Raw genomic sequence first — 26857 nt, forward strand, 5'->3', positions numbered from 1 at the left:
TTAGATTTTAAAGTGTAGAGCAGCTTTAATAGAATCACAATCCGGTTTACCGCCACTGAAACAAGTTGTGAAGTTTGCTTTGTGGCAGCAGTATAGTGCAGACATAACAAATTACTGATAGTTCCAATAAAAGTTAGCAGACAGGAAATTATGTTGTTGTGAAAGAGACACCTGCACGGTATTGATCTGTGGAGACAGTTTATCTACAGATATCTTTTATAAGCCCACCGATTCTCACAGCTACATGGACCACACCTCTTCCCACCCAGTCACTTGTAAAAATGCCATCCCCTTCTTTCAGTTCCTCTGCCTTCACTGCATCTGCTCCCGGGATGAGGCTTTTCATTCCAGAACTAATGAGGTGTCCTCCTCCTTCAAAGAAAGGGGCTTTCCTTCTCCACAATCAACACTGCCCTCACCCACATCTCTTCCATTTCGGGTACACCGGCCTTCACCCCACCAGGAATAGGGTCCGCCTTGTCTCAACCACTAGTCTCCGTGTCCAGCACATAATTCTCCCTAACTTCTGCCATCTCCAACAGGCACAACTACCACCAAGCACATCTCTCTCCCCCCCCCCCCCCCACTTTCCGCTTTCCACAGGAACCGCTCTCTACGAAACTTTCTCCATTCATCCTCCCCATTGACCTCCCTCCTGCAACATAGCCTTGCAAGCAGAACAAGTGCCACACCTGCCCCTACACCTCCTCCCTCAGCAACACTTCACCTGTGCGTCTGTTGGGGTCATTGACTGTATCTGGTACTCCCAGTGTGGTCTCCTGTATCTCGGTGAGACTAGATGTAGATTGGGGATTGTGTCGCTGATAATGCGGGATCATCCAATGGCCATGCATTTCAATTCTACTTCCCATTCCGACATGTCAGTCCATGGCCTGCTCTACCGCTGTGATGAGGCCACACTCAGGTTGGAGGAGCAACACCTTATATTCCATCTGGGTAGCCTCCAACCTGATGGCATGGACCTCAATTTCTTAAACTTTCAGTAATGTACCCCCCTCCTTATCCTTCACTGTTCTCCATTCCCATTCTCTCTCTTGCCTTATCTCCTTACGTGCCTGTCTCCTCCATTTGGTACTCCTTCCGCTTCCCTTTCTTCCATGGTCTTTTGTCCTCTCCTATTAGATTTCCCTTTCTCCAGACCTTTCTCTCTTTCACCTATCAACTTCCCAGCTCTTTACTTCACTCCTCTCCCTCCTGGTTTCACCTACCACCTTATACTTCCTCCCTTCCCCCACACCTTCTTCCTCTGACTTTTCATCTTTTTTTCCAGTCCTGACGAAGGTGTTGGCCCAATAGGTTGACTGCTTACTCTTTTCCATAGCTGCTGCCTACTGAGTTCCTCCCTCATTTTGAGTATGTTACCTGCATGGTATGTGGCCTCCCAGGTGCCAGGGTCAGTGATATCTCAGATCGGGTCCACAACATCTTAAAGGGGGAGGGTGAGCAGCCAGAAGTCGTGGTACATATTGGTACCAACGGCATATGTAGGAAAAGGGAGGAGGTCCTAAAGAGAGGATACAAGGAGTTTAGTAGAAAGCTGAGAAGCAGCAACTCCAGGGTAGTAATCTCTGGATTGCTGCCTGTGCCACGTGCCAGTGCGGGAAAGAACAGGATGATTTACCATATGAAGGTGTGGTTGAGGAACTGGTGTAGAAGACAGGGTTTTAGGTTTCTGGGTCATTGGGATCTCTTTTGGATAAGTTGTGACCTGTACAAAAAAGGAAGGATTACGCCTGACAGACGAGTATCTTTGTGGGCAAGTTTACGGGAGCTGTGGGGAGGGCTGAAATTGATTTGGCAGATGGATGGAAACGTGCTTGGGCTGAGGATGGGGCAGTTTGTTATACAAGTAGATGCAGCGTGTAGTGAGACTGTAAGGAAGAAAAGGCTGAAGATAGGTGCCATCAGTGGAATGAGTTGAAGTGTAGCATGGGGGCAGAATTAAAAAAAGGTGAATACAATATTGAAGGTGAATGCATGCAGAATATTGATTAAAGTAGCTGATCTTGCACTGCATTTAGGGATTAGCAGATATGATGTTGTAGGCATCACTCAGTATTGGCTGAAAGAAGATTATAGTTGGGAGCTTAATGTCCAACGATTTACGTTGTATCAAAAAGACAGGCAGGTAGGCAGAAGGGGTGGGGTGGCTCTTTCGATAAAAGGTGAAATCAAACCTTTTAAAAGAGATGACATAGGATCAGATGATAGATAGATAGATACTTTATTCATCCCCATGGGGAAATTCAACTTTTTTTTCCAATGTCCCATACACTTGTTGTAGCAAAACTAATTACATACAATACTTAACTCAGTAAAAAATATGATATGCATCTAAATCACTATCTCAAAAAGCATTAATAATAGCTTTTAAAAAGTTCTTAAGTCCTGGCGGTTGAATTGTAAAGCCTAATGGCATTGGGGAGTATAGACCTCTTCATCCTGTCTGAGGAGCATTGCATCGATAGTAACCTGTCGCTGAAACTGCTTCTCTGTCTCTGGATGGTGCTATGTAGAGGATGTTCAGAGTTTTCCATAATTGACCGTAGCCTACTCAGCGCCCTTCGCTCAGCTACCGATGTTAAACTCTCCAGTACTTTGCCCACGACAGAGCCCGCCTTCCTTACCAGCTTATTAAGATGTGAGGCGTCCCTCTTCTTAATGCTTCCTCCCCAACACGCCACCACAAAGAAGAGGGCGCTCTCCACAACTGACCTATAGAACATCTTCAGCATCTCACTACAGACATTGAATGACGCCAACCTTCTAAGGAAGTACAGTCGACTCTGTGCCTTCCTGCACAAGGCATCTGTGTTGGCAGTCCAGTCTAGCTTCTCGTCTAACTGTACTCCCAGATACTTGTAGGTCTTAACCTGCTCCACACATTCTCCATTAATGATCACTGGCTCCATATGAGGCCTAGATCTCCTAAAGTCCACCACCATCTCCTTGGTCTTGGTGATATTGAGACGCAGGTAGTTTGAGTTGCATCATATCACAAAGTCCTGTATCAGTTTCCTATACTCCTCCTCCTGTCCATTCCTGACACACCCCACTATGGCCGTGTCATCAGCAAACTTCTGCACATGGCAGGACTCCGAGTTATATTGGAAGTCTGATGTGTACAGGGTGAACAGGACCGGAGAGAGTACAGTTCCCTGCGGCGCTCCTGTGCTGCTGACCACCGTGTCAGACCTACAGTCTCCCAACCGCACATACTGAGGTCTATCTGTCAAGTAGAATCCTTGTGGGTAGAGTTTTTTTAAAAAAAATGATAGGAGTCAAATACAGGCTTCCAAACTGTCGCTAGGATGTGGGATACAAATTACAGTGAGAGATAGAAAAAACATGTAAAAAGGACAATGTTACAATAGTTATGCGTGGATTTCAAAAATGAGATACGTTAGGGAAATCAAGTTGGATCCCAAAACAGGGAACCTATGAGATGACTTTTTAGAGCAGTTTGTCGGTGAGCCCACAATGGAAAAGGCATTCCGGATTGGGTGTTGAGTAATGACCCTGATTTGATTAGGGAGTGTAAGGTAAAGGAACCCTTTGGAGTCAGTGATCAAAATATGATAGAATTCACCCTGCTGTTTGAGAGGGAGAAGATAAAGTCAGATGTATCATTATTACAGTGGAACAAAGGGAATTGCAGAGGCATGAGAGAGGAACTGACCAAAGTTGATTGGAAGGGGACACTAGCGGGAATGATGTAGAGCAGCAACGGCTGGTGTTTCTGGAAGGAATTCGGAAGGTGCAGGGAAGATACATCCCAAAGGTTAACACGTTTTCTAAAGGGGAGAATATGGCAACCATGGCTGAGAAGGGAAGTCAAGGACAGCAAAGAGAGGGCATATAATGTGGCAAAAGTTAGTGGGAAGGTAGAGGATCTGAACACTTTTAAAAAAACAACAGAAAGCAACTAAAAATATCAGAAGGAGAGAAAAGATTAATATGAAGGTAAGCTGGTCAATATATTAAAGAGGATACCAGAAGCTTTTTTTTCCCAGAGACGTGAGTGGATTTTGGACCACTGGAAAATGACACTGGAAGGTGTCAATTTCAGCCCTCCCCACAGCTCCCGTAAACTTGCCCACAAATATACTCGTCTGTCAGGCGTAACCCTTCCTTTTTTGTACAGGTCACAACTTATCCAAAAGAGATCCCAATGACCCAGAAACCTAAAACCCTGTCTTCTACACCAGTTCCTCAACCACACCTTCATATGGTAAATCATCCTGTTCTTTCCCACACTGGCATGTGGCACAGGCAGCAATCCAGAGATTACTACCCTGGAGTTGCTGCTTCTCAGCTTTCTACTAAACTCCTTGTATCCTCTCTTTAGGACCTCCTCCCTTTTCCTACATTGGGGTCAAAGAAATGGCAGATGAACTTAATAAGTAGTTTTTGTCAATCTTCATTGTGGAAGACACTAGCAGTATGCTAGAATTTGAGAATGTCAGGGGGCAGAAATGAGTACATTTGCTATTACTAAGCAGAAGGTGTGTGCAGATTTGCAGATGGTACGACAAAGATACGCCTTATCTCCAACAATGATGGGGCAGCCTACAGAGGAGAAGTCAACGTCCTGACACAGTGGTGCCAAGAAAGCAACCCTTCCCTCAATGTTGAGAAAATGAAGGAGCTGATCGTGGATTACAGGAGGAACAGATGGAGGCTGGCCCCCATTGACATCAATGGGACTGTAGCTGAGAGGGTGAGTAGTTTCAAGTTCCTCAGTATACACATCATCGAGGATCTCACCTGGGCTGTACACACTGGCTGTGTGGTGATAAAAGCACAACAGCGCCTCTTTCACCTCAGAAGGGTGAAGAATCCCCAAATCCTCAGGACTTTCTACAGGGGCACCATCGAGAGCATCCCGACTGGCTGTGGCACCGCCTGGCACGGGAACGGTATTACTCTCAATCGCAGGGCACTGCAGAGAGTGGTGCGGACAGGCCAGAGCATCTGTGGATGTGAACTTCCCTCTATGCAGGACACTTACAGCAGCAGCTGTGTAGAAAGGGTCACCATTCCTGTAGTATGGTGACCAGATCTGCACACGATACTCCAGCCATGACTCTACCAATGATTTATAAGTTGTACTGAGACCTGCCTGCTGTTGTGCTCTTGGCAAATGAAGGCCAGCGTACTGAATGGCTTCTTCACCACCCAGTCGCCTCTGCTGTCACTTCAGGGATCTTTGGCTGCCTCTGCTCCCCAGCATTCCCTGGGGCCTGGCCATTCGTGGTGTATGCCCCTTGCTAGCTGGTCAGTTTGGACTCCCCACCCCCACCCCAAATGCACTCTCGAGGATGAGGACCTCCCCTTTGTGCCTCCATGTCAGACAATAGGATGGATTTTTGAAAGCCAGGCTTTTGGGGGTAGGAGGGGTGACTGGGGATGAGACGTGGGCGAGGGGCAAGTGAAATTCAGAACAATCTGAGTGCTGGAATCCAGTTCCTTCAGAGCTTCATAACCTCTTCCTGCCCCCTGCCGCCTCCATTGCCAACTAACTGCTGTCACTACACCCCTCCCTCGATTATCTCCTCCTGTTCCTATATCCCACACTCTGTTAACATCTTCTTGCCTTCACCCCTCCCTCTGTAGCCCCTTTTCTCCCAACAGCCTGACCTCTATAATCTCCTCCCCTCACTACACCCCTCCCATGGTAAGCCCTCCTCCCCCTACACATTCTCTCTCTGTACCCCCTCCTTTCCATAAATCACTTCCTCTATACCCTGCACGTCTCCTTCTGTAAACCTCCTATCCCTTTACCTCTGTAGCACCCCTCCTCTCCCTACAACTCAACCCCTGCAATGCCCTCCTCCCCTCATCTCAACCCCTGTAACCCCCTCCTCCCCTCATCTCAACCCCTGTAACCCCCTCCTCCCCTCATCTCAACCTCTGTAACCCCCTCCTCCCCTCATCTCAACCTCTGTAACCCCCTCCTCCCCTCATCTCAACCCCTGTAACCCCCTCCTCCCCTCATCTCAACCCCTGTAACCCCCTCCTCCCATCATCTCAACCTCTGTAACCCCCTCCTCCCCTCATCTCAACCCCTGTAACCCCCTCCTCCCCATCTCAACCTCTGTAACCCCTTCCTCCTCTGCACCCCTCACTAACACCCTCCTCCACCTTCACCTCACACTCTGTACCCCCTCCTCCCATCATCTCAACCTCTGTAACCCCCTCCTCCCCTCATCTCAACCCCTGTAACCCCCTCCTCTCCTCATCTCAACCCCTGTAACCCCCTCCTCCCCTCATCTCAACCTCTGTAACCCCCTCCTCCCCTCATCTCAACCCGTGTAACCCCCTCCTCCCCTCATCTCAACCCCTGTAAACCCCTCCTCCCATCATCTCAACCCCTGTAACCCCCTCCCCTCATCTCAACCCCTGTAACCCCCTCCTCCCATCATCTCAACCTCTGTAACCCCCTCCTCCCCTCATCTCAACCCCTGTAACCCCCTCCTCCCCATCTCAACCTCTGTAACCCCTTTCTCCTCTGCACCCCTCACTAACACCCACCTCCAACTACACCTCACACTCTGTACCCCCTCCTCCCATCATCTCAACCCCTGTAACCCCCTCCTCCCCTCATCTCAACCCCTGTAACCCCCTCCTCCCATCATCTCAACCCCTGTAACCCCCTCCTCCCCATCTCAACCCCTGTAACCCCCTCCTCCCCATCTCAACCTCTGTAACCCCCTCCTCCCCCATCTCAACCTCTGTAACCCCTTCCTCCTCTGCACCCCTCACTAACACCCTCTTCCACCTACACCTCACACTCTGTACCCCCTCCTCCCCTCATCTCAACCCCTGTTACCCGCTTCTCCCCTACACCTCAACTTCTGTAATACCCTCCTCCCCCAATCCCCTTTGTCTGTAAGCAACTCCTCTCTTGGAAATCCCCTTCTCCTCCTAATCTCTTCCTCTGTATCCCCTCCTCCCCTACAACCCTCCCTTGGTAATATCCTCCACCTTCTAATCCCTTCCTCTATAACTCCTCCTACAGATGTGCTCAGTCACCCTCTCCTTTCCTTCACTGCACCCTCTGTAACCCCTTCCTCCCCTGCGCCCCTCACTGGTACCCTCCTCCACCTACACCTCACACTCTGTACCCTCTCCTCCCTCTACACCCCGTTCTGTAAACTCTTCCTGCTCCTACAACACCTCTGTAACCCACTCCTACTCTTGACAACAGCCTCTGTAAGCCCACTCCAGTCCCCACACTCCACCCTCTGTAATCCCTGCCTTCTCTATATCCCCTCAGTCATTAATACCCTCCTCCACCTACACCCCACTCTCTGTAATCCCCTCTCCTCCCCAATCCACTCTGCAACCTTTCCTCCCCTACAAGCTTCCCCTGATTAACCCCTCCTCCTCAAAACCCCACCCTCTGTAAACCCCTCATCCCCATACACCCTTGGTAACCCCTTCCCCTATATCTCACCTTCTGTAACCCCCTCCTCCCCTATGTCTCACCCTCTGGAACCTCCTCTTCCTATGCTTCTCCCTCTATAATCCTCTCCTCCCCTTCCTCTGTGTTGTCCTGACTCAGAAATAATTACTAGTCTTCCCCCATGCACCACCTTCACCCCCATGTAAAATCTTTGATATTATGATCACTCTTCCCCAAAACACGTTTGATAATATGTTTCTACCTTAAACGAAATGGGTCTTCTGCCATTTGAAGTTGTTGTCCTCTTGACCTATTATTATTCAGCAAACATTTTCCTTAAGATTAGCCTGTGTTTTTATGCACCTTCTGCTCAGAGTGGAGTCCTCCCTTTCCCTTTGTTCCCTACCTTGCCTCTTCCTTTCTGTCCTGGGGTCTTTAGAACGTGAGTCTCACCTTGGTGGGGACATACCTCCTCTGCAGTCCCTCATTGACTGTCTCTCACCGATGCCCAGCTCAGCGACTGATTCAAGCACAGAAGGAAGCATTTCAGCCAATGGTGTCTATGGCAGGTTCTCAACTTGAGCATCTCTCTTCCCCTCTATCCACTCTTTTCTCTGGATACTTGCCTTTCCCTGACATACCTAATCCAATATCCTGAATTATCCCCTCCCCCTCTTCCTTAGCAAAGTGCCTTGAGATGGTTCTCCAAGTGAACAGCGCTATGTAAATATCTCTAGGTGTTGCTGCGGAGAGGCGAGGTGAAGCCCAACAAAGCACGCCACCACCACCTGCTGGCTGACGATTGAACTACAGACCCATATTCTGCACCACTTTGTCTCACTGTAACTGACGTACAGTAAAACTCTGATTATCTGTTAACTGAGATCAGAAGGTCACCCAGTGCGGATTCCTGCACTCCCTTTTATCTCACTGCTGCCCCTTTTAATGGGATGTTGCCAGGACTTGAAGACGTGAGTTATAGGAAAAAGCTAGGACTTTATTTCCTAGAGCCCTGGAGAATGATTTGATGCAAGTATACAAGATAATGACGAGTATAGATAGAGCAAATGCAAAGAAGTGTTTTCCACTGAAGCTGGATAAGACTAGAACTAGAGGTCATGGATTGAGGGTGAAAGTTGACATGTAAAGGAACTTCACTCAGAAGGGGTGTGAGAGTGTGGAATGAGCTGCCAGCAGATGTAGGGTGAGGGTCGATTTCAGCAATTAAGAGAAGTTTGGGTAAGGACATGGGTGGGAAAGGTATGGAGGCCTATAGTCTGGGTACAGGTCAAAGGGGCCAGGCAATTAATAGTTCAGCAGGGACTAGATGGGCCGAAGGGTCTATTTCTGTGCTCTAGTGTTCTGTGACTCTACTCTAGGATCAGAAAGAATAGGTTTAAGGTGAGAGGGGAAAGGGTTAAAGTGGACCCAAAGGGCAATTTTTTTCTTACAGAGTATGGGTCGATGGAACAAGCTGCCAGAGGAAGTAGGACGGGCATGTATGATTACAATGTTTAAAAGACATTTAGACAGATAACTAGATAGGAAAGTTTTGGTCAAAAACCCCATGAAGAAAGGCCTGTGTCTGAACTGAATGACTCTATGACTTCTGAATTTGTAGAGCATGCTCAAGTTGGGTCTAAGGGCCTGTCTCCATGCTGTATCAATCCTCCAGAAGCAACTTTATACCTTCATATCTACTCACACTCCCACTTGGTCTCATATCATCAACAGAGTTAGGGACATGTCATTTGACTCCCAAGACCTTAACGTGGAACATGAATAGATGGGGTCAAGTGACGACCCTACTGATCCCACCTCCCAAGTGTATTGTAGCGCAGAAAGAGTCCTTCAGCCCATCTAGTCCATGCCAACCTAATCTTCTGGCTAGTCCTGTCTACCGACGTCTGACCATAACCCTGCAAACCCCTTCTATCCGTGTACCTATCCAAACTTCTCTTAAATGTTGCTGCTGAGCCCGCATCTATCACTTCTGCAGGCAGCTCGTTCCGCACTTGCACTGCTCTCTGAGTGAAGAGGGGTTAAACAGACAGAAAGCATTGGACCATCAGGCAAGGACACTATTAATCAGTAACTCACCATCAGCACTCACTCGCTCACCGAGCTCCCCCCTTCCACCTGAACTGCTCACAGACAGTCGATCGCTGCCGGAGGAACCCCTTCCGAAATGAGACCACTGATGATTATCCTTGCCTGTTGGCTCCCGGCTGTTACTGAGCAGAAACCTTCGTAAGTATCCTGAGCCCTGCTGTCGTACGGTTGCTTTGGAGCTGGAAATGTGGCTGAGGAGTCCGAATATGATTTCAGCTCTCAGAAAGGCCCCAGTCAGAGAGGGAAACCACCGATGTTTCTGATGGATTCACGAAAAGGAAAAGTTTAGACGGCTGAGGGTCAAACATAAGCAAAAAGGACTAGCTTAGATGGGCCAACATGGACCAGTTGGGCTGAAGGGCCAGCGTGTGTGCTGTATGAGTTCATATTTCTATGACGTGTACTAATGCAGTCTGCAAAAGACATCGAACTGTACAGCACGGGGCAGAGCCTTCAGCCCGCAATATTGTGTCAAATTAATTAATCTAGCAATTAAACAGCTAACTAAATTAATCCATTCCGTCTACATATGGGCCATATCGCCCTGCCTATCTAAAAGCCTCTATCATATCTGCATCCACCATCTCTAGTCACCCACTACTCTCTGCGTAAAAGACCTGCCCTGCACATCCCTTTTGAACTTTACCCCTTTCCCCTTATTATTACATGCCCCCTATTATTAGATATCTCCACCCTGGGAAAAAGACACTGACTGTCTGTCCTATCAACCCAGTGTGTGCAATATCCTTACACCACGTGCCCTGTAATCCAGCAAGCATCCTGGTGAACCCCTGCTTCCATCCCAATGACAACATTTTTGCCCATCAACACAAATCCCATTTGCCCACATTAGGACCATATCCTTCGGTGCCACGCCCAGAAAAATGCCGCTTTAATGGCGTGGTTGCATTTAAATGCAGGGCTGTGGCAGGGAGAATTAGTGGAGTCAGCTCAGCTGCAGAGTGGCAGTGTCTCATTAACACAAGAGCTTCTGCACACAATGGAAATCTTGAGCGCACACACAGAAAACTGGAGGAACAGCAAACATCCGATTCCCCCATCACCTCAGGCAGCACATTCCAGATGTAAACCACTCTCTGCGCAAAAGAAAACCCAACCCTCAGTTTCCCTTTAAACTCATTCCTCCAGCTTAGACCTGTGCCCTCTTGTTTTGTATGCTCCTACCACAGGGACATGATTCGGACAATCTCCCCTACCTGTGTCAGAGGTGAGAGGATGGAGTTTTAAAAGGGTAGGGTTTTTTCCCGCAGAGAGTTGATGTAACTCCAACCAATATTGAATCACCGTGTAATCTTACTTTGCTTACATGTTACATTATATAACCACACAGAGGGTGGCTGATATCTGGAAAGTGCTGCTGGAAGAGGTGGTGGAGTCAGATGCAATAGCAGGAGATCCCTGGGTTACAAACCACCTGATAGATCTCATCTTATCATCTCATCAGGCCATTCTTCTGTCTCTCCACTTATCAAAGTCTTCGTGGAACTGGGCACGTGGTGTTTACAGGGAGCTTTCGCGGTTTTGGGGAAGGTTACCACAGTCAGCTCACCCGCGGTGCAGTGGTCCTTGGTAAACCCAAGAGATTCAGCATATTCTGGAAATCACACACAATGCTGGAGGAAGTCAGATGATCAGGCAGCATCTATACAGAGGTAGAAACAGTTGGTGTTTCGGGAGTAGCTACCAGAAGTTAGATAAACCGATGCTGTCGGGTTGGAGATGACCCAGATGGAAATCGATGCAAATGGTGAGATCCAACACAGATCGGAGGATCCTGCTGTGGCAGCCTTGACATCAGCAAGACCTGATGTAGATTGGGGACCACTTGGTTGAGCATCTTCACTACATCCGCTGCAAAAGGCAATATCACCAGGCCGGCCATTTCAATTCAACTTATCATTCCCATCATGACATCTCTGTCCATGGCCTCCTCTACTCCAACACCAAGACCAAACTCAGATTGGAGGAGCAACACCTCGTATTTCCTTCTGGGTAGCCAACCTGATGGCATGAACATCGGTTTCTCTGATGTGTGGTAATTTCTCCCTCCTCCCTCCATCCTTCTCTCCTTGTGCATTCTGATCACACTCTCATCCCTCCTCTTCTCCTCACCTGCCTTCCTACTTCCCTTTCTCCCATGGTCCACCCTCTCTGCTGTTAGATTTCTTCTGCTTTGACTTTTCCCTCTTCTGCCCAGCTTCTTACCTCGTCCCCCTCCCTGCCCACCCACGATCCCTTTCATCTAGTCTCACCTGGCACATGCCAGATGTACTCCTCCCCCTCCCCACACCTTACTCTGCCTCTGCTCCCTTTCCTTTCCAATCCTGATGAAGGGTTTTGGTCCGAAACATCAACTTTCCACAGATGCTTCCTGACCTGCTGCGTTCCTCCAGCATTTTGTGCGTGGCAGAGTCTGAGGTGATCTACAGTGTTGCTGATACCCCGGGGCAGCTGCCTATCTCCTCATTGTGGTGGCACCCTGTCCGCTGCAGGTACCTCATCACCGCCCCCAGTGTTGTTCATGTTGGCCTGGACACCACCATCGCCCTGCAAGTCTTTGAGTCCTCCACTAACGTGACAGTCACCATCTACTTTGAGCAGCCACTGGAGGAGGCGATGGATCCTCGGACCTTCTCGGAGAAGTACAGGGTGGAGCTGAGCACGAGGAACAACTTCACTCAAATGATCCATGCAAAGGTAATCAGTCCTACTCCAGGTATCGGCCGGAATTCACACCCACATTTCCTTTGGTCAGCAACGGGCCCTCACCACCTGGGACATGCCCTCTTCTCATTACTACCATCAAGGAGGAGTACAGGAACCTGAAAACATACACTCAACAATCCCTCCACCCTCTGATTCCTGATCAGACCATGGACCTATGGACACTATCTCACTAGCAACACACATAAAATGCTGGAGGAACCCAGCAAGTCAGGCAGTAAGAGCGGAGGCAAGTGAACAGTTTTGGGCGGTGCCCCTCCCTCAGGACTGGAGAGGAATCCAGAATAAGAAGTTGGGTGGGGAGGGGAAGGAGTACAGGCTGGCAGGTGACAGGTCAAACCAGGTGAGGGGGCTAGTGGGGGAAGAAGCTGGGTGGTGATAGATGGAAGAGGTAAAGGGCTCAAGAAGAACAAATCTGATAGGAGAGGAGTGAGCAATGGGGGAAAGGGAAGCAGGAGGGGCACCACAGGGAGGTGATAGGCAGGCGTGGAGAAGAGGGGTGAGAATAGGGAGTGCAAAAAGAGAGGAGGGGAGAAATCTCACTGTTCCTCTTTTGCACAGTTTTTAAGTTCCTTATTGTAGCATCATATCTTTTTATATCTTGCTGTACTGCTGCCACAAAACAATAAATTTTACAACATAGGTCAGTGATTTGATTCTGATTCTGACAACTATAGGGAAATTAGATATTTGGACCCCGGGAAAGAGATGCTGACTACCTACCCTATCTTTGCTTTTCATAATCTTACAGACTCTCTGCCAGGCCATCCCCCAGCCTCTGCCACGCCAGAGGAGACGATCTGAGTCTGTCCAGCCCAGGTCAGGGTTCTGTTGCAGAGAGCTGATTTCTTCTTCAGTCAGAAACATCCATTTTTATAATAACCCTTATTGTATCACTCTGTAAACATGTGCCATAATTCTTCCATTTCATTGACTCTTCACCCTTAACGCCATGCACAATATATTCTATCCTGTTTTTAATGAACACCACCTCTTCCGGCAGCACCTTCCATACATCATGGTGGTCATACGCTTCTTTGGGAAAAGCTTACCCTTCAGATCCACCTTGAAACTCTATCCTGTCACCTTAAACCTCCACCCTTTACTTTGTGATACTCTTAGAATGGCAGAAAGATTTTGACTACCTATCCTATCCTTGCCTCTCATAATCTTACACTTATCAGGTCAAGCCCTCAGCCTCCGTTGCTCCAGTGTGGCCAGTCCTGTAATCCAAGCAACACAAAGTACATTTATTAACAAAGTACATACACTGTATGCAACCTTGAGATTCATCTCCTTACAGGCAACAACAACAGACAGCCAGACAGACATACTTTATTGATCCCGAGGGAAATTGGGTTTCGTTACAGCCGCACCAGCCAAGAATAGTGAAGAAATATAGCAATATAAAACCATAAATAATTAAATAATAATAAGTTAATCGTGCCAAGTGGAAATAAGTCCAGGACCAGCCTATTGGCTCAGGGTGTCTGACACTCCGAGGGAGGAGTTGTAAGGTTTGATGGCCACGGGCAGGAATGACTTCCTATGACGCTCAGCGTTACATCTTAGTGGAATGAGTCTCTGGCTGAATGTACTCCTGTGCCTAACCAGTACATTATGGAGTGGATGGGAATCATTGTCCAAGATGGCATGCAACTTAGACAGCATCCTCTTTTCAGACACCACCGTCAGAGTCCAGTTCCACCCCCACAACATCACTGGCCTTACGAATGAGTTTGTTGATTCTGTTGGTGTCTGCTACCTTCAGCCTGCTGCCCCAGCACACAACAGCAAACATGATAGCACTGGCCACCACAGACTCGTAGAACATCCTCAGCATCGTCCGGCAGTCTCCTCAGGAAATAGAGACAGCTCTGACCCTTCTTGTAGACAGCCTCAGTGTTCTTTGACCAGTCCAGTTTATTGTCAATTCGTATCCCCAGGTATTTGTAATCCTCCACCATGTCCACACTGACCCCTTGGATGGAAACAGGGGTCACCGGTGCCTTAGCCCTCCTCAGGTCCACCACCAGCTCCTTAGTCTTTTTCACATTAAGCTGCAGATGATTCTGCTCACACCATGTGACAAAAGCAAAGAAACATCATGGAACCCATTAAAAAAACCCAATGTGCAGGAAAAAAGCAAATAATAAAAGTAAGCAACTAGCATTCAGAACTGAAGTTCAGAAAGTGAGTTCACAGCCACGAAGCCAGTCATCACCGCAGCCGGTCCAAGAGCCCGTTAGTTGCAGACCACAGCCTCAGTTCAGTGCAGAGATGAGTAAAACTAGCAGAGCAGGGAGCTGAACCAGCCTCTGGACCCAAATCCTGACTTTTCAATCTGACCCAGCGTTTAAAATGTCCAAACTTCAGGTCATTCCCCGCTCTCGGATTGCACCCTCTCTAGTGCAATCTCACCCTCCCTATAGTGTAGAGACCAGAACTGTACACAGTACTCCCATGTATGGTCTAGCCAGTACTGCTGGGCATTCCTCCCTGTTCTGGACTCTCCAGCGCAAAATATTCTCTGTACTGTGACAAACAGGAGAAAATCTGCAGATGCTGGAAATCAGAGCGAGACACACAAAATGCTCAGCAGGCCAGGCAGCATCTATGGAAAAGAGAAAACAGTTGACATCTCAGGATGAAACCCTTCATCAGTACTGTTCTGTACTGTGCCCCATCAATCCTTCCTTACCACAACCCAAAAGGACATCTTTTAGTCTGTTGGCTTCATGCCAACCCTCACCTGTCCCATCCCACCTCTCCTTGATACCCTGTCAGCCTTCATTCTCATTCGCCTGGCCTATTAATTACCTCTCCCCTCTAGATTCTACCACTCACCCACACTTGGGGCAATTAGCCAACATGCATGTTGTAGGGACGTGGGGGGACCACACTCTGCAGGTGAAATCCGCACCATCACGGAGAGAACAGGCACGTGGACAGCTCCAGAGGTCGAATTGCATCCTGGTTCTCTGGAGCTGGGAGGTAATGGCACTTCCTGTTGCCTTGCAAAGGTCGGGGTTGCACAGTTCTGTTCAGGGACTGCGTGTCGGAGGGGAAGTATCTGTTCTTGAATCTGGTGGTGTGGGAATTCACGATTCTGTATCTCCTGTCCAATGGGAGCTGTGAGAAGATGGGGATCTTGGATGATGGAACCAAGCCAATGAGATACAACTGAAATAGGAAGAGGAATAGTCCATTTGGCCCCTTTGTGCCTGCTGTACCATTCGGCATGGTCTTTCCCTCTCCCATTCGTCCCTCATTGTCCAAGAGTGATCCATTGAGGTACTGAGTTACCCGGAGCAACTTGGGTAACATGGTAGTGAAGCAGCTTGTGTAATACTACCACAGTGCCAGTGACCCGGGCTCAGTTCTGCCGCTGTCAGAAAGGAGATTGTACGTTCTCCCTGGGTCACATGGGTTTGCCCCGGGTGCTCCCCTTTCCTTACACGTTCCAAAGACGTACAGGATAGTGGGTAAATTGGTCGCATGGGTGTAATCGGGCCGCAGGGTCTCATTGGAATGAAAGGGCTTGTTACTGTACTGCGTCTCTAAATAAATAGAAAATAGATTTTTTTCTTCTGATTTATAGGAGATAGTGTAAGCACAGATGATCTGAAAGACTATATTTATTTGAAAATAGGAATTCCTTCTTTGAACTCAGACCCTCAGCAAGGTCTACATGCCTTGTTGGGGTTTTATCTGCCTCCTTGGTATGGGTGACAACGCCCTCCAGAAACCTCAGCTCCAGCCCACTCCTCGAAGCTCACCCTCTGTCATAAAGGCTTTCTTCTTTGGAATCAGCCCTGCCTCAGCACCTCACATTTCTTTCAGGCATCAAGGAGGCAATTCAACCCGTCTAGATCTATCAGTCCCATTGCTCAAGTTGCATCCCTGTAATATTCTCCATCACAACCCCCACCAATTCTCCCACCTCCTGCAGGGGCAATTTACAGTGGCTAGTTAACTCCCGTCATTGGAATGCGGCAGGAAGCCATTCTGAGTTAGGGAGAGAGGTTAAGCAGGTCGGGACTTTATACCTTGGAGTGTGGGAGAATGAGAGATAGTCAAAATAACAAGGGGCATATACAGGGGCAATGCACACAATCACTTCCCCAGGGTTATGGAATCAAGAACCAAAGGGCATTGGTGTAAGATGGGGGTGGGGGGGAGATTTAATAAGAACCTGAGGAGCAACATTTTCTCTCAGAGGGTGGTCAATGTAATGAATGAGCTGCCAGAGGAAGTTGTTGAGGTAGGTACATTAACATTATTTAAGAGATACCTGGACATTATGTGGATAGGAAAGGTTTAGATGGCTATGGGCTAACTGCTGAAAAATGGAACCAGCTCAGATGGGAACCTTGGCAGGGACCAACAGGGCCGAAGGGCCTGTTTCCATGGTGTATGCTATGACACTTCTATGACACACAGGGACAGCAGGGTCCAGAAGGGCCGAAGGGCCTGTTTCCACACTGTATGATACGACATTTCTATGACACACAGGGACAGCAGGGTCCAGCAGGGCCAAAGGGCCTGTTTCCACACTGTATGATACGACATTTCTATGACACACAGGGACAGCAGGGCCCAGCAGGGCCAAAGGGCCTGTTTCCACACTGTATGATACGACATTTCTATGACACACAGGGACAGCAGGGTCCAGCAGGGCTGAAGGGCCTGTTTCCACACTGTATGATACGACATTTCTATGACACACACGGACAACGTGCAAGCTACACTCAGTGCCCGAAGTCAGGATTGAACCTGGTTCTCTGGGAGGCAGCTGCACTATTAGATGTCACATCTCCGATTAGACCCTGGAGCCTTACGCTGTTGATCTGCCTCCATGGGCGTAAGTTGTATCACGAATAATTCCACCCAACGTTACTTCCACAGATTCTTCCAGGGAATACAGCTCACCTGAACTTCAACTATGGAGCGCAGTACGCAACTCTTGTTGCTGAACTCTCCCCACCATTCAACGTGACCAGAAAGGCTCCCATCCAGCTGAGATCACGACCCTACTTTATCTACATAGTGACTGATAAACCCACTTATGCTCCTAATGAAAATGGTAAGTAACACGACAACTTCAGGTGTAAGCCCGTGGTTTATTCTTACTGTAATGCTGGTTTCAGAGGGCGGGCAATCTCCTCGCTACCCCAACGGGTAATGACATTCGACCCTTTGGATTCTTTGGAGCGCAGGAGAATGACACAGGTTTAGGGTGTAGGGAAAGAGGGAAAACCGAAGGGGAGTTTGGGAGGCAACTTTTTCCATACAAAGGGTGATGTGTGTATGGAATGAGCTGCCAGAGGAAGCGGCTGGGACAGGTACAATAATAACTTTTAAAGGAGAGTTGGACAGGCACATCAGTTGGAAGAATGTGGTGTTATCGAACCAACATATATCCTTGACAGGGTAAATATTGAGATGTTTCCAGCATGGAAGTGTAGTGATTGAGGGGACGTACGTAGTTAGAAGACCATAAGATCATATGATGTAGGAGCATATTTAGGCCATTCAGCCTGAAGAATCTACTCTGCCTTTGAATCGTGGCCAATTTTCTTTTCTCAACCCCATTCTTCCACCTTCTCCCCATAACCCTTAACCCCCTTACCAATCAGAACCTATCCATCCAGGCCTTAAATACATGCAATGACTTGACCTCCACAGCCCACTGGGACAACAAATTCACAGATTCATCACCTCAGGCTAAGGAAGTCCCTCCTCATCTCAGTTCTAAAGAGACATCCTTTTATTCTGAGGCTGTGCTGTCTGGTCCTAGACTCTCCCACAACTGGAAACAATCTCTCTACATCCAACCTATACAGGCCTTTCAGCATCCAATAGGTTTCAAAGAGACTTGCCCCTAATTCTTCCAAAGCCTGTCAAGTACAGGTCCAGATACATCAAACACTTCTCATACATTAAGCCTTTCCTTCCCAGAATCATTAGAGGCAGCTTGACCCGTAATGTTGTGCCAACCAGTAAAAACCAACTCCATTTTCAATACAACCCTTCCTACCTACACAGCCCATAAACCTCCATTTTCCTTACATCCATATGCCTACTCAAGCATCTTTTAAGGGTTCCTATTATATCAACATCTACCACCAACCCAGGCAGTGCATTTGATGCAATTAGTACTCTCCGTATAAAAAAAACTACCGCTATTGTCTCCCCTAAATTTTCCTCCACTCACCTTAAATAGATATGTTTTGGTGTATGACCCAACTCCACTTAATTTCTCCTGATGAGAGAGTCCCTGGAGTGGCCTACTGAACCTTTGTGGTAGTGTCTCTGTGACAAGTCCATCCTCAGCCTTCCTATTTTGTACACCAGAGTGATTCCACTCACATTTTCCCCCAGGAAATCAAGCTACCTTATTTCTGTCCCTCCCCCTCAGCTTTGGAATGCGGTTATACACTCTTCCTCCTCCTCGCAAGAGATAGTGCTCTTGTTTCTCTTTCTTTCCCAGGCTTGGGAGATCAAGAACTAGAGGGCACAGGTTTAAGGTGAGAGGGAAAAGATCTAAGAGGAGCTTTCCATTCAGAGAGTGGTGTACATATGGAATGAGCTGTCAGGGAAGGTGTCTGCGACAGGCTGTTACGTACCAGCAGCAATAGCTCACACACTGAGTTGGGTGTTAATGTTAAAACCACTACTGTATCTTTATTAGTATCTACTTATAATACAGTAACTTAAACAAGATAAACAGAAGTTAACAGTATTATGCGTATACATCAGTGTGGCTCCAAGCTTAGGAACGATTCTTAAGGTCGTAAGATTCAGGTGGCAAAGTAGAAAGGTTTGGTAACCCATGGAATAGATGATGGGAGAGAGATTTGTAATCCATATAGAATTTACATAGAGAGAGGGCGATACAAAGAATTGCAGGTTCCACACTAGTAAAATGAAATAATAGTCGTTGAAGATCCTGTCTGAAATCCACTTAGAAATATCACTAGGTGACAGTCACAGGAGTATCGTCTTCAAGTGGTTACCACATAGCACCCCGATTCCAGGTAAGGGGCCAACAAAAGTGATACCACAGGACGCTCCAACAAATCCACACATGGATTATACGAAGTGACAGTCACACTTCCATTGAGCACTGCGTGACAATAATTAACCCAATCTTTTGGGCAGAGGAGAGTATGGAACTCCCATTCACGATACAACAAAACTGGATATCTCTCTCTCTCTCTCTCCCCCTCCCCCTCTCCCTCTCCCTCTCCCTCTCCCCCTCCCCCTCCCTCTCCCCCTCCCTCTCCCCCTCCCTCTCCCCCTCCCTCTCCCCCTCCCTCTCCCCCTCCCTCCCTCTCCCTCCCTCCCTCTCCCTCCCTCTCTCCCTCTCCCTCCCTCTCTCTCCCCCTCTCCCCCTCTCTCCCACTCTCTCTCTCTCTCTCCCTCTCTCCCTCCTTCCCTCTCTCCCCCTCCCAGTTTAAGTCTGCAGCAGGCTGCCATGGGACGTCATAGCCCCGCCTCACTCAGGCACCTACAGCGACACTCATTGTGAATGAACCTCCAGTCTGGTAACAAGGTACAATAATAACTTTTAAAAGGGAGTTGGACAGGCACGTCGATTGGAAAGGTTTAGGAAGTTATGGGCCAAACGCTGGCATTTGATGGCTGGATGAATAAAGTATCTATCTATCTATCTATCTATCTAAATGGTACTCATTTGGACGGGGACTCTTGGTCGATGTGGACAGTTGGGAAGAAGGGCCTCTCTCCATGCTGTATAACTCTTTGACTCTAATACAGTGGGAAGGCATTTGGTGCCTTCCTGGGCCCACAACTGTGACTCAGAGGCAGATATCAGATGAATTTATGAGTCTGTTCACTGAATTGCTCTGTTCCTCTAAGCTGCATGGTCACGAGGGAACCGAAATGCTCCCTCACACATAGCCTTTATTGCCACGCGGCTGGAATTTTTAAAATATAATGTTATTACAAAGAGGTGTGCAGTTTTCAGGCCATGTAAAAATTTCCAACTCAGAGCAATGGTTGGTCTGTGTAGCTGTGAACAAAATTAGAGAGAACACTACTGAATAAAGAAACATCTTCAAATTTCCCCACTGCATTGACAAGTTCCTGTTTATTGACATTATTTCCAATTATACTTTTTTGCAGTACATTATCAAATCTTTACATTCGATCAAGAAATGAAACCAATAAACTGCGTGGTTGACGTTGAAGTATTGGTAAGTTGTGGTCCAGTTGTTTTTCCTTGATCTGGTCTTAAACTATTGTGGAATAACCAATATTTTACAGTAATATTTCAGTTGGCTGATACAATAGGGATGTTTAACAGACTCTGAACAGATGCATGGATGAAAGGAAAATGGAGATCTATGGCCCTTTGTTGGAGAGAACGGTTAGAATGATCTTCGAGCAAATTCAGAGCTTGCACAACATTGTGGGCTGAAGGGGTATTCTATGTTCTATGTCTTCTGAAACCTCTTGGTTTACCTTCTTATCTACTGTATTATATTATACTCAACAGAATTAAGCCAATCATCACAGGCTGAATGTATCTTGAACCAAGAGGACACAGTTGTAGAGTTCATAGAGCTTCAAAAACAGGCCATTCAGCCCAATGTGTCCCTGCTGGCCATCGCACCTACCTACCCCAATCCCATTTCCTTGCATTTAGTTGGTAACTTCCTTGGCCTTGGTGAGTCAGCTGCTTGTCCAGATACTTCTCCAATGTTGTGAGAATCTCTGCCTCCACCACTCCTTCAGACAGTGCATTTCAGATTCCAGCCATCCACTGGGGTGAAAAATACACCCTCTCAGATTCCCTCTAAACTCTTTAACTCTCACCTTATATCTATATCTTCTTAGTTGGACAACTCCACAATGGGAAAAAGATTCTGTACCCCACAATTATCCCCCTCACAAATTTATATCTCTCTATCAGGTCAACTTCCTCCACTCCAATGAAAACAAGAAAAGTTTTTCCCATCTCTCCCTATAACTAAAATGTTCCCATGCAGACAACATCCTGGTGAATCTCCTCTGCACCCTCTCCAGCGCAACACACATGCCAAATGGAGCTGCATGCAATACTGTCGTTGTGTTGTTTATTGCTATTTATTTATATTTGTATTTGCACAGTCTGTTCCCGTTTACAGTTACTGCCCTATAGATTTGCTAAGTACACCCTCAGGAAAAAGAACTTCAGGTTTGTACGTGGCGGCATGTATGTACTCAGATAATAACTTTTACTTTGAACTTTGAACTAATGCTTTCTAAAAGTTGTAACATGAAGTTCCAGCTCTTTAATTCTGTTCCACAGCTGATGATGGCAAATCTCCCACTTGCCTCTTCATTGCATATCTGTCTGTACAGCCACATTCATGGACCTATGAACTTGCACCCCAAGGTCCCTCTGCCAACACTCCCTGCCATTTCCCGTACATGTCCTACCCTACTTTGACCTTTCAGAGTGCAGCACTTCACGTTTTTCATCATTTACGGTATTGGTCTGCAAAAGTCCCGTGGACGTATTACCCCCAGGGGAATTCCACTCAGATCACAGGGAGAACGTGTAACACCCCCACAGAGGAACAGCTGGGATTGAACCTGGGTCTCTGGAGCCCTTGGGCAGTGGCTGTACCTGGTGTGCTACTCTGCCGATGCAGAGCTCACAGCCACCGAGGAGCCCGGTTTGGAATCAGAGCTGGTTAGTGGCAACATCTCGACTGTAATGATTAACCTTGTTTTTATGTTGACCCTCTGTAGTGTTGATCTTTATCGATCTCCGTTATCAATGAACTGTAGGTGTCCTCCTGTGTTTCCAGGATTCAGATGGCCGTGTCTTGTCAACTCTGGAAGGGCAAAATGAATCCAGTTCATTTCACACTGGGGAGATCAGCTCTAAGTCTGAAATGTAAGGTTCCACCTACTGGCTTCACTGAATGTATTTCTCTAATCTGCACCTCCTGTAATCATAAGGAAAGGCACAGCAGTGTCTTTACATTCATAGATAGTTACAGGTCTTATGCGGAAAGGTGGCGCAAGCTAGGACTTTGGAGCGAAGGTAGACAAGGAGTAACTTCATAGTGAGGTATAAGATGGTAAGAGGCAAAGTTAGAGTTAGTAGACAGCACTGTTCTCCCAGGGCGACAATGGCCAAATCCAGAGGAAATAAGGTGAGTGGAGGGAGATGTCAGGGGTAGGAATTTGAAGCTCCTGGAGCATGTCGTCAGGAGTGGTGGTAGAGGCTGGTACATTGGGGATATTTCAGGGACTTTTAGATCAGCACATAGATGAAAGAAAAACGCGAAGTTATGGACCACGTAGGAGGAAGGGAGTACGTTTATATGGGTCAGAACAACATTGTGGGCCGAAGGGCCTATACCGCGCCGTACTGTTCTAAGATTATGGATGTTTGCCATGTCACCGAGCACTCACTTCTACAGATGTCCTGACCGGCTGTATCATGGTCGGGTACAGTACAGTGATTTGAATGTGCAGGAATGTAAGAAGTTTCAGAGAGCACTGGAATCAGCCCAATACATTACAGGCACATCCCTCCCACCATCAGTAGTATCAACAGGAGGTGCTGCCTCAAGAAAACAACAGCAGTCATCAACAATTCCCATGTCAGCTTCGCACAGCCACCGTCGGGCAGGGGCCCACACCACCAGGTTCAAGAGCAGCTTCTTCCCTTCAATAACCCGAAGGGCGAGCAGTACCCGTGATGGCCCTCACTGAGTCCACCACTCTCTGCAGCCTCTAGTGTCCTGTGAATGGAGTTTCCATACCAGGCAGTGATGGAAAACCCTACTCACTGCCTCTTTCTAGCAACACTATGACCACTTTGCATTAAAATGGACTGTTTTATTCTAATTTTGTTCCTTCTTGTAAAAATGTGTATGATTCATGTTCAATTTGTGTTTTTCTTGTGAATGCTGCTATATAATGCCTTGTGTCTGTGATGGTGTTACAAGTAAGTTTTCCATTGCACCTGCGTGCGTATGTACTTGTGATTATGACTATAAACTTGAATTTGACTCTGAAATTGCAGAAGACCAGGACAGAGACCCAGTACCCAAACTCTTCCATCCACTCAGCATTATTTATTTGGGAAGGGATGAATGTTGAAGATCAAAATGTGTTTAAAATCATGAGGGGCATAGATAGGGTGAATACTTAGATTTTCCCCCCAGGGGAAGAGAATAACACCATTCATGTTTATTGTCATAGGCAGGCATACATAAATGTCAAGAAAGTTATTTTTTGGCAGAAGCAAACGTTGTGGAACATAAATTGACAGAAGCTTAAATTAACATAAATCATACACAGTTTACAAAACAAAAATAAGCTTAATGACACCAGAGAAACAGAAATCTAGTCTGAGGTGGCGTTAAGCCTTTCAGCCACATTGATTCATCTTATTTTCCCCGCATTCCCTTCAACTCCCCCTAGATTCTACCCCTCATCCATACACTGCATGTCCTCGGGGTGTGGGATCCACAGGAAACCCATGTGGTCACATGGAGAACATGCAAACTCCACACACACAGCGCTGGAGGTCGGAATCGAACCCTTGTCTCCAGAGCTGTGAGGCAATGGCTCTGTAGTGCTTCCCAGTGAATGTGGTTGGGAAATCTCTTTTTACATGACACTTAAGAGATGTGTGGTCATGGTTAATGCCCTTTGAAGCAAAGCTCTTGACAAAAACAACCCTGTGTTCAACAAGGCTCTTCCAGCAGCTGACGTGGTGTCAGAGAGCTGTAAATCATTTCAGATCTAAAAGTAAACTGCAGAGCTGGAACCTGAAATAAAACCCATCAGATGAGGCAGTGTCTGTGATGAGAGAAACAGTGTTAACATGACATAGAGCAACAATGGATAGAATCTCTGCCTCTTCCCCAGACACCCAGGTTCAATTCCATTGCCTGTTTGCGGAGTTTGAACATTCTCCGTGACTCCAGGATGCTCCAGTTTCCTCCCACATCTCAAGCTGCAACGAGAAGATGTACAGGTTGATGGGATAATTGGTAACTTGCCCCCAGTGTGTGGGTGAGGGGTAGAATCCAGGGTGAGTTTGTGTGAATGTGGGGAGAATAAAATGGGAACAACACACGTCCTGACGAAGGGTCTCGGCCCGAAACGTCGACAGCGCTTCTCCCTATAGATGCTGCCTGGCCTGCTGCGTTCCACCAGCATTTTGTGTGTGTTGTTTGAATTTCCAGCACCTGCAGATTTCCTCGTGTTTGCAAACTAAAATGGGACCAGTTCAAGTTCTAGTTTATTGTCATGGCCACACTTCCCTGGAGAATAAAGGAAAATGACCTTTTTGCAGCACCGTCTCTGTACATTATAAACGTGACAGTCACAAAACGCAAAATCTACGTGACAAAATTTTAAAAATAGTCAGCAACATTAATGCAATTTGAAGGAAGCATAGAACTAGGATTCTTCTGGTTGGTTCATGATGTGGGGAGTGGGGAAGAAGCTGCTGTTGAACATTGAAGTGTGGGTCTACAGGCTCCTGCACCTCCTGCCTGGTGGCAGAACTGAAGAGAGGGCATGGCCCGGGTGGTGGGGTCCTGACGGTGGATGTCACCTTCCTGAGACGTCACCTCTTGTACGTGGGCACGGTGGGGAGAGCTGTGCCCATGATGGGTCTGGGTGTGTCCACCACTCGTAACAGTTTGCACTGTTTCCTTATCAGTCAGCTGTTATGGAGCACTTTACACACTATATCTCACTATAGCTCAACATTTCAATTTCAACACCCTTCAATACAACTAGGACACAGGTGTTTTTAATGAAGCAGTCTTATGTCATGTTTGATTTCTTAATTTACAGGAATGGCATGTATCAAATACGGGCAAAAGTCAGCAAAAACTCTGAATATTATGGCTTGAAGAAGTTCCTAGTTCAGAAGCATGGTGAGTTCATCCCCTTACAGTGCGTGGCGCGAAGACTGTAAGACATAGGAGTAGAATTAGGCCATTCGGCCCATTGAGTATGCTCCACCTTTCCATCATGGCTGATTTATTATCCCTCTCAACCCCATTCTCCTGCCTTCTGCCTGTGACCTTTGATGCCCTTACTAATCAAGAACCTATCGGCCTCCACTTAAAATAAACTCAGTGACTTGGCCTCCACAACCATCCATGGCAATGAAGTCCACAGATTCACCATTCTCTGGCTAAAAAAATTCATTTTCATCACTGTTCCAAATGGATGTCCCTCTATTTTAAGGCTGTGCCCTCTGGTCCTGTTGGCAGAGTGCCACTGTAGGAAACATCCTCTCCACGTCCACCCTATCTAGGCCTTTCAATATTTTAGAGATTTCAATGAGATCCCCTGCATTTTTCTGAACTCCAGTGAGTGCAGGTCCAGAGATATCAAACGCTCCTCATATATTATCCCTTTCATTTACTTTGCATTTGTCTTCCTTAACAATGGCTCAACCTTTAAGTTACACTTTAGGGAATTCTCATACCTGTGCACCTCTAGTTTATGAATTTTCTCCAGAAGCAATCCAGAAATCTGAAAACCTGCCCAGTACACCACTCCCTCAGCTACTCCTTCATCTGTACGACCATCCTATTCCTGTTCTGACTAACGTGTGGTACTGGGTGTAATAGAGAGATTACTGCCTTGGAAGCGCTATTCTTCAGCTTCCTTCCTATACTCACTGCGAAGGACTTCTTTCCCCTTTCTACACCACAATCTCTAGCTGCTCGCTCTCCATCTTGAGAATCTTTTACAGTTGCTTTAAGACATGGTGGACCCCTAGCATCTGGGAGGAGACATACCATCCGGCCTTCTCTTTCACGGGTACAGAATCTCCTGTCCTTCTCCCTAGCTATGGAGTCTCCTATCACTATTGCTCTGCCTGACTTCACCCTTCCCTGCTGAGCCTCAGAGTGGGCCACAGTACCACTGGCCTGCTGATAGGGCATCCATTCCCACAGCAGCATCCAAAGTCTTTTACTGGTTGATGAGGCGAATGGTTGGAGGGTAACCCTGCACTGTCTGCTTAAGTACCTTACTTCTCCAATGGTCACCCATCTACAATCTGAAGCCTGCACTCTGGGTGAACCACCTCAGTAAAAGTCTCATCTATAAGGTTTTCAGCCTCCCGAATGGTCCTGAGAACATCCCATACATTGACCTTGTCAGTCAGGAGCTGAAGTTGGGTGCACTTCCTGCAGATGTAGTTATCAGGGAGACTGTTAGGTACCCAGCCTGCACCTGTTTTCACCTAAACCTGTTGAGCCATAGCCTGGCCACTCTAGCACTGACCACTCTACAAAGGTCACTCCACTTACATCTCACATCTTTTTTATCAGTTCCTGCAAGTCCCTAAGAGATTATTATGATTGTATCCCACCAATAAGTTCCAAAAGGTCCCAAGCTCTTTTTAAACCTTGCGCTGCCTCACCAATAAATGTCTTTTTGTGATGATTGCAGCTCACTGAAAACCAGACCATGCTTGGGTTGCCTGAACTACAACCTCAGATTTTCATTCAATACTGTCTACCTGACCTTTCCAATCTGTGATAGCTTTCGGCCCAATCCATT

General features: G+C 47.3%; 1 protein-coding gene across 1 annotated transcript in view; it reads left to right on the forward strand.

The window, feature by feature from the left end:
• Positions 1–9537: 9537 nt before the first annotated feature.
• The window catches only part of LOC140716954 (complement C3-like), a 61895-nt gene continuing 44575 nt past the window's right edge, over positions 9538–26857 (forward strand). Inside the window, exons 1-6 of the mRNA XM_073030142.1 lie at positions 9538–9679; positions 12055–12259; positions 17195–17372; positions 20438–20508; positions 22111–22199; positions 25130–25212. Of these exons, the coding sequence (XP_072886243.1) occupies positions 9618–9679; positions 12055–12259; positions 17195–17372; positions 20438–20508; positions 22111–22199; positions 25130–25212 (688 nt within the window). The 5' untranslated portion in view covers positions 9538–9617. The remainder of the gene's footprint in view (positions 9680–12054; positions 12260–17194; positions 17373–20437; positions 20509–22110; positions 22200–25129; positions 25213–26857) is intronic.

The sequence above is a fragment of the Hemitrygon akajei genome, chromosome 2 (assembly GCF_048418815.1).
Source record: "Hemitrygon akajei chromosome 2, sHemAka1.3, whole genome shotgun sequence".
Classification (NCBI taxonomy): Eukaryota; Metazoa; Chordata; class Chondrichthyes; order Myliobatiformes; family Dasyatidae; genus Hemitrygon; species Hemitrygon akajei.